The sequence below is a fragment of the Culex quinquefasciatus genome, chromosome 1 (assembly GCF_015732765.1).
Source record: "Culex quinquefasciatus strain JHB chromosome 1, VPISU_Cqui_1.0_pri_paternal, whole genome shotgun sequence".
NCBI classification, from domain to species: Eukaryota; Metazoa; Arthropoda; class Insecta; order Diptera; family Culicidae; genus Culex; species Culex quinquefasciatus.
Genome location: NC_051861.1, coordinates 2,779,745 through 2,788,693, shown reverse-complemented (window position 1 = coordinate 2,788,693; position 8,949 = coordinate 2,779,745). Strand labels below are relative to the sequence as shown.

The following is an 8,949-nucleotide window of genomic DNA, read 5'->3' as shown; positions in this document are numbered from 1 at the left end:
CTTTATGATAACCGCAACATTTCTCAGTTGTCCGAAGCAGTATTGTACGATGATATTCAAATTTGACACATCATCATTTATGTATCTCAATAAAATGAAAATATGTACCTACTTTAGAGGCATTACAGTCGAGACGCCTAATAATTTGTACTGCAATAATTTGCCCATTATTTGTTGTGCCAGGTTAGGGCTATGATTACTAACATTTATGTTCACATATCACATCCACCGGTGAGAATGATACCTGCTAAGTGAATAACCCACCCGCACGTTGTTTTGCCCACTACAGCTGTGCTGAATGAACATATATTGGTGCCAGCAAACCAACCATCCGTTTCAACTCGACCCAACCGTACCAACTCAAGCAATTTACGCAGACACACAACACTGATTCGACTGTTTATTTTGCTCTTTCAGTCCATCACGCGTTTCGGTGGTGGCAAGCGAAAATCCGTAATAATAATATTTTTCTACGGCGAATCGGCAAGAGAGCGCGCGCGATTCCCGACTTTCGAACGCACACCAACCGGGTCTCTCTTCTATATACCAACTCTCTGGATTCTTTTTTTGGACATTAGCCATCATCACCGCGCACACACCTCGGGGAGTAGACTGCTGATAACAGCGCTTAACTAGTTAGGACAAGTGGTTAAGGAAAGTTGGGAGTTCTGCTTGAATTAATGCTCATTTTTTCTCTCCGTGTACGGACTAGGCTTGCGTTGCGTTAACTACCGTGCGTTTCCACCGGCAAATGACCTGACCTGTGATGGCGTTGGAGTACGAGGATCTACCGCAGATGCAGTCGTTGACGCCGGAACCCGATTCCGATACGAGTTCGCTGAAGGACGGTGGTGGTGCAGATGACGATGCCGACTTGGGCATCAAACCAGCATCGCCGTGCAAAAAAGACGGCAAAAATGAAACCATCATCACCAGCGACTCTGGCCGAATCAGCCCAGCTCGGGCCTGTTCGCCGCTCTACAGCTACAACAAGTACGACCTCAAGGTAAATGAATGGCCAAAAATTTCTTGTTTGTTATTGGGCGCTAATTACATATACGTGGCCGACCAACACGTTTGTTGTCTGTGTGTGCGTTGGTCCGCCAAACCTGATCTCGGAAGAGACTATAAAACAACCAAATCTGAGTGATCCATCGAAGCGAATAGAAACAGGTCCTCACCTAATTTCTAGGGTAATTCGGCAACCAGGAATAGTAAGGCGGATGTGCAACAACTTCCTAGTGACTCCTGAAATGCTGAAACCAACGATAGTGGGAGAAATCTGCGACGTGTCGCGTTTTGTCTTCTTTTTCAAGGGAATACCAGGAATTCGATATTCCTGTTTGTGCGAAACGGCGATCGTTAAATATTTATCAACAGGCCCATTATATCTGCTGACGTCAGACTTTCGAACGAGCGAACCGGCGTTGGAAGTTTGTACAATATTAGAATAAAAACGATGGTTAACGCACACACTATCATACCGGCAAACTGCCGGCTCAATCGAAAATCGATATTACTTTTGTAATGAAACGGACAATTTCTACATCTATGATGTGTCGACAAGTGTGCCCGTTGTTGTCCCTCCCTCAATAAATCCATAAAACTAGCTAAATAAAAGTTCGTGGTGGAAGACGTGCTTCAGTAGTGGCCGGGCAATTATCATTTTGTAAGAGAGCATTGTTTGTTTTAGCAATTTTAGCCAGAGTAAACATTCCAACAAGATATGAGCTGATATCCGCTCATACAACTGGTTTGATGGACGACCTGTCCCCGGAGATCCTCTCTCAAAACATTCAAATTAGGACGATAGTCCATCTGAGAGAACCGGTTGGACGAGAGGCGGCGAGCTTTTATACACATATTGTCGTTGCAGTTTTATGTATTAAACTTGAGACTCTTGCGCAAATCTATGACAATATTGCGTTATTTTAAATCAAAGATCAATATGTAGTCCAAAGAATTTGCTGATTGCAACTGAAACTGCACAATATTTTTGCAACTATTTTGCAAAATGAGTTTCAAGCAATTCCAAATCCTTAAAAACTACTAGTAGAATTTATAGTTAGGTATTTTTATTTATTTTTTTGGAAATTTTCTTTTCTGCAAAATCCTAATCATTTTATTTAAACGACAGCTAAAATTGTTTGTAAACATTTTACGAAACTTTTGCATGACTAATAATCATCACCTCCTTGCCCTGATAAAAAGTCTGACTAACAGACTAACAGGAAGTCGTAGCCAAATAAAATTATAATTACAATTAAATTTAAATTGTTTTTGTTGATAAAAATAAAAACCAATGAAAAATACCAACAGTAAAAATACAGCAAGAAAAAAAACTTACCTGAGAAATCTACGTGTTTATGTATTATATGTTAAATAATGTTAAATTTTGTCAGCCAGAAAATCAAATGGTGCACTAGTGTGCGAACGCAAAACGTCATAAAGCTTCTTCCAGATTCTAAAAAGCAACCAACAAACATGATTCATGCGGATATTTTTTCCCCTTTCAATTTGCAAAATTTTTCTGCTTCACTTAATTTTCAGAAAGTGCACTGAAGATTTATCGGTCACCCTATTTTCCCTGAATGTCTGTTTTTTCTTCCAAATTCCACGCGACTTTCAAAGTCAAACACAAAACTTCAATGAAACGAAACTAACCTGTTTTGCACTTAACTACAAAGAAAACTCTTTTAATTAAAGTGGATTGATATTAATTTCACAATTTTCACTCAGAAATATTTTCAAAAATACAAAATTTTCGCAAACGCGCGCGGGAAAATGCTGAAAACGAAACGAAACTGAAATGTGTAAACAATAGACCAAGGAGTGCCAATTTGGCAGATGTGCGATAAACTTGTCGTGAAGACGTGACGCTAATTGGGTCCTAAAATATTAATATTTAATTAAGATTTTTGATTTCAAGTTAGCCAATTTGAGGAAAGAGATTTTCTGATGATTTTGCGCTAAAACTGTGCACAGTAAAAATAGGTTTGGCTGTTGCAAACATTTTTAAAGTTTCACCAGCGACTCCACCGAGACAGGACCCAGGGAGACGACTCCTACACCTGGAATGAGCTAACGACCTAACCCTCTAGGTTAGACCGGGGCCAACATTTACTTCCCCGTCCGACGGAAGGCGTGGTCAGACAAATCTCGTCTTGACAAATGCCACCGCGACCGTCTGGGATCGAACCCAAGCCGACTGGGTGGGAGGCATATTCCAAACTAATATCTCAAAAGGGCTAAATATTTAATACAAACATCAGGGTTGACATTGGGTCACACAAAAAGGCTGAAATTTGTATGACCCAATTTCACCCCCAGACCCAATATCACCCCTGATGATGGTATTACGGATTATTGGAAGCCAATCCTAGGGATAACCGTACAGTATAAAGACTTTATACCTCGCTTTATACTGTACGGTTATCTCTAGGAAGTGTTCAAAACGAAGCTGGAAAAATGGACGATAAAACAAGGTGTTTCGATCTGAAAGGTGTACCTACAACAATCCTTTTGTGATCGAGTTTGTGAAGACGACACGCTTTTTTGAAAAAATAAACCAAAACTAGTTTATAAAACATGTCAATCATTCTGCACCCTACAATCGCCGCCTCTACCTTCGTCGTACCATTTCGGCAGCGTACACTACACTCCCACCGTACGTGTGTTGGTGCCGCAAGTGACGTTTCGTCTACGCCATTTCGCTCTTTCTCTCTCTCTCTGTCTCCACTCTCCGTTCGGTTCGCCCTCTGTCAGTGTGTGTCCGAGGTTGTCGCGATTATTCACTGCATTCGTCGATCCGCGACCACGAAATCCACGGAATAAAGAAAGTTTCGCGGGACCGTGTGGCCACTTTTGTGCAAAACGAAGACCTGCCTCTCCTACCCCGTGCCGCGAGGCGAATGTTGTGTGGTGTAGGTGCATTTCGCACGCGAGTTCACAAGAATCCTGCAGTCGAATCGACAATCCGCGGAGCCGGTCAATCGGTCGGAACATCTGGTTCTGAACGGGCAGAAGGAAGATTCTGGTGTTTGTTGTGCGGTCGTGACAGATCCGGACGGTGCGAAAAAAGAGGTAACTCTGTTGGCAGTCAACGCCTGCTGCGTTGAAGTCGGAACTGCCTCGCAGGAGGAGACTGAAAGTGGCAAGTGGAAGTCGTCGACGGAACGGAACAGTTACGTGGTGCGCGACTGTGTGTGGCTGTATTTATAATCAGTATATCAGACAGCAGCGCACTTTGTGGTGAAATTCGTGGTGAAGCCAATTGCTGCGTAGAGTTCGTCGTAAATAGACGGATTGGATATTGGCGATAGTGGCCAGCGCTAGCTTGGTGAAGAACCGTCCGACTGAATAATAGATTAGTCCGAGTGCCCCCCTTAATCAATAGGGAGAGTGATATCAGTATAGTTTTGTGCAATTTGGTGCAAAGGTTTTTGCGTGTGAGGAAGGGCTCGCTCCCCCGGGGGACGCCGCCGCGGTGAGGGCAATTACCTCTGGTCGCAGGAGGAGGTGGGGGAGGCACGCGGCGCGTTGCGACGTAGTGTGTGAAGCCACCGAGCTCTGAATGACGTAGTTGTAAGAGCCTCGCAGCAGCAGCAGTGGCAGTGTTGACCATAAAAGTACTTGGTCGAAGTTGTCGATGATGAAACCACCGGAGAACCAAGTCGATGTGCAAATACGACACGACATCCAGCCAAATTGAGGACACGACCAGCAGCTATGGCAGTGTTGGCTGTTTACCTTTGAGTGTTACCTGTGATGGTGGCAGAAACAAATTTCGTGAAATCAAAACAGACTGTGGTCAGCGCAATTAACGTGCGGCACTTTATTATGGAAGTCATTAGAAGCAAGTGAGACTGACCAAGCAAGAACCTGACCCAAGTGGTGCGCAACAGAGTGCGAAGATCTGACGAAAGCAAAACCAAGAATCACCTTTTTTTACGCGAGTCTAGCTCTCTTAGCACAAACACACACCTGTGCAGTAAATAACAATAATCACGCAAAAGACTGAATCATACCTTCTAGTTAGACACAGAAACTTAGTTTTATGATCTCACAGCCGACATGATCTCCTACAAAAAGAACTACGTGGAGCATTTGCTCCACCTGGCCCTGACGCTCAGCCTGCTCCGGGTGGATCCGGAAAACTTTCTCGATCTACAATGGGAAACGCGACTCGCCGGAACCGGCGTCGGTGGTTGGCAGCTCGAACTCCGAGCCGCCCCACTCACCGACCAAACCTACGTCAACCGGAAGGCTCTCCCCTCGATCATCGAAGATCTAGCCCGGTTCGACACGCGCTACAATCTCCCACCCAGCATCAGTCCACCCTCCAAACCTACCTCCTCAACATCCAAAACTCCAACTCCACCAACCAAACCGCCTCAACGCGGGCCTCATCCCCGCTCCCCACCCAAGAAACCCCCAACTCCACCACCTCCGTCGTGGTAGACTCCCTCCTTCTTCCCAACTTTGAATCCTTCGAAGCAGAGGACATCTTCCTCAACCCGGACCCGTTCGCCGACAGCACCTCTATCCTCGAGCAAAACATGGCCGATCTGGAAGATTTCGGTGAAGCGCCCATCAACACGTACGCCCTGGATGCAATCCCGCTCAAAAACGAGCCCCCTCCCCTCTTCGACGACCTCATCCGGTTGCCCACCTTCGACCCGCACGAGCATCTTTTCAACCAGGAGAACCTCGGCGATGAACCGGGCAGTTCGCACCACCAGCAGGAGTGCTGCCAAAGTTGCGATGCCCGCCAGGTCGTCAAGCAGGAGCGCATGGAGGAGGGTGAGGAGGGGGAGGTGCGCGTCAAGCAGGAACCGGGAACCTGTGAAGAGCAGGAACAGCTGAATGCGGCGTCGTCGTCGATGGTTGTGGTGAAGAAGGAAGAGATTGATCCGGAGGAGGAGGAGGAGCGGAAAGTTCCGGTTACGGCGGAGTTAACACTGGAGGTAAGTAGGACACTGAGTTGTTTGTTTTTGGGATGGGTGACAGTCAATATGTTTAACACGGACTCGCGCGAGTTCTGGGTCGATTTCAACTGATAACAGAACGCGAGTCATCGTTTGTTGGCGAATTTGGGGCAATTCCTACTAAAAAAACTTGCAGCAAAAAAAAGTATGTAACTTTGTTTAATACATCTAACAAATAATCGTTCAAACCATATCTTTAAAAAAATACAACAAGGTTGTTTCCGAAATATTTTTAAAATCATAATGTATAAATTTTCGTCCAATTAATTTAAATTGGGTATCAATACATCATGATGTTTATAAATGTGATTTCGGAAGATATTTTTATCAAACCTTTCGAGGTTATGCAAATCTTACTCAAGGTGACATTCCACTACGGCAACATTTTCATTTATTCCGATTGCAAAAGATATTCCAAACGTTCTAAATTTCAAAAAGGAATGCCAAAAAAGGGAAAAATTGGGTTCAAATATTTTTCATAAAAAGAATAATCATTGTAAGTATGATGTGCAATGTGTACAACTAATAAAAAAACTTTGTTATTTGAAGCTTTTCGGGGCTTTCAAACTCAAATTTGATTTAACAGTAATTTCATAAAATTGGTGAAACTGTCCGCGGAAACGCATTTCTTCTTTTGTTCGTCGCAATTATCAACAACAATCCACCGAAACCAAAGTCAAAATCGAGACCAATTCACACCACTGGCTGGCTTCACTGCAGTAAATGGTGAATAGGTATGGTGGAAGACAAAGCAAAGATGACGACGAGGAACAAACGCCTCGCTCCGGTGGAAATAGCCACGATTTTTGTTATTATTTGTTTTCCACCACTCCTGTTGGAAAGATATCAAATATGGATTAGATTTTGGTATAACATTTCCCACCTCAACGCGTTGGTGAGACTGGACGAGTCACTCAACTTTTGAAGGCATAAGAGTATTGATATTGAATAATTTTGATATGAATATTTTTTTCTTAATTAGATCACAATCTTACGGTATTCACCCATATAATGTTTTCATTTTAACCTTCTTCTATCAAAGCTTTTTGATAAGATTCTTGAAAAAGTAGATTTTTTTTTTCAATTTAATTTAAAAAATCCAAGTTTGTAAAAAATACTCTAACTTACTAAAATGTCCCAAAATCAATCCAAGTCCGCAAACGGACACGGTAGGAAACTCGAAGCGATCTCTTGATGTTGATTTTTCATTTTGTAGGCCTCCCCAAAAAAAGGGGGGCTCGTCTCGTCTCAACTCAACTTGGCGAAGCGAATACCTCGAACCGAACCGAACTGAGCCGCTGGAGTGGCCCCAAATTGAGAGTACACGGCGCTGATAAAGCTCCCCAAAAAAGCGAAACAGCATCGAAATGAGCACGTGAAAGTGAGATTTTCGACTGTGTCTCGGGTGCGGGCTGGAATTCGATTGCGGATGGATGTTTTGGCCGACGAAAGTTACGCATTAAATTGGCTCGGTTTTGGGTGGTGGTGAGCTGCTGCAGATGATCATAAAAAAGTGCGTACGATTGATCGGAAAAATGTCTTTGGAGCCACCTGTTGACTGATCGGTCTATTGAGTCACTGTTGGAAAAATATTCAAATTTTCAAGAATGGGCTTCAATTTTAAATAGAATGAATATCATGCATAAAATAATAAATTAATACGCAATTTTTTCAGCTTTGCTTAACTGCTGTAGCAAAACTTTTGTCTATAATTTCTCAAATTTGGCATTCTGTCCTCGAAAAAAAATTGTCTTTTTTTAGCAATTTTAGATTTAAAGTTTATGTTTTTTTGAAAAAAACATAGTTTTGAAAAAAAGTTATATGATAAAATAATTGTTTCCACCTTTAAAATAAATTTTCAAGCCGGTGCAATTTAATTTCAAGCTTTTATCCTTTTGTAGAATAATTCGAGGTTTTGCAATGAAGCAATGTTTTTGAGTTTCTTTACTGGTCGGGGAAAATGAGTAAGTCATTTTTTATCTTCTGTAATTTTTCAAAATAAAAATACTTTTTTCGTGAATATGGTTAAATTGGTAAACAAACCAAACCGGGACCGTGGTGTAGGGGTAAGCGTGGTTGCCTCTCACCCAGTCGGCTCTGGTTCGATCCCAGACGGTCCCGGTGGCATTTTTCGAGACGAGATTTGTCTGACCACGCCTTCCGTCGGACGGGGAAGTAAATATTGGCCCCGGACTAACCTAATAAGGTTAGGTCGTTAGCTCAGTCCAGGTGTAGGAGTCGTCTCCCTGGGTCCTGTCTCGGTGGAGTCGCTGGTAGGCAGCTGGACTAACAATCCAAAGGTCATCAGTTCGAATCCCGAGGTGGATGGAAGCTAAGGTGTAAAAAGAGGTTTGCAATTGCCTCAACAATCAAGCCTTCGGACACCTAGTTTCGAGTAGGAATCTTGCAATCGCAACGCCAAGGCAATGCTGTAGAGCTAATAATAATTTGATTTTGATTTGAAACCAAACAAAAATTTAAAACTGATGCCATATTTTTTCCAAGATGGTAATAGTATTGGGAAGTATTTTTTATCAAGTGAGTAAAATGAATCCATACTCAAAAATTACATTAATAATTATTCTTCTAAACTTTTTTGAGAGAGTGTGGTTCAACCCATACCCATATCTGAAATGAAAAAAAAATCCAGTAATTATGTTTTTCATGACAAATATCTTTTCTAAAACAAGTCATACTGGTTTCAGCCGTTGAACAAAATGGTATAGCTTTTTATTATTTCCTTATATTTTCCTCGTGTTTGTTTTACTTCAAGTTTCGAATAAATATATATTTTTTTTCATTTTTGGAGCACCTTTTTAATGATTTTTCTAAAGGTTTTTTTTATACCACATGATTTTCAAGGTTTATAATTGACTTCGTTTGAAAGTTTTTTCTTGGCACAAAAACGTTATTCAAATTGTACGTACATCTCATTTGATTTATATATTTTTTTAACGAAATA

At 42.2% G+C, this 8,949-nt stretch overlaps 1 protein-coding gene across 1 annotated transcript in view; it reads left to right on the top strand.

Moving 5' to 3' along the window:
• Positions 1–3,766: 3,766 nt before the first annotated feature.
• LOC6035194 (segmentation protein cap'n'collar) overlaps positions 3,767–8,949 on the top strand; it is a 92,483-nt gene continuing 87,300 nt past the window's right edge. The window contains 2 exon segments of the mRNA XM_038249282.1: positions 3,767–5,337; positions 5,340–5,966. Of these exon segments, the coding sequence (XP_038105210.1) occupies positions 5,074–5,337; positions 5,340–5,966 (891 nt within the window). The 5' untranslated portion in view covers positions 3,767–5,073.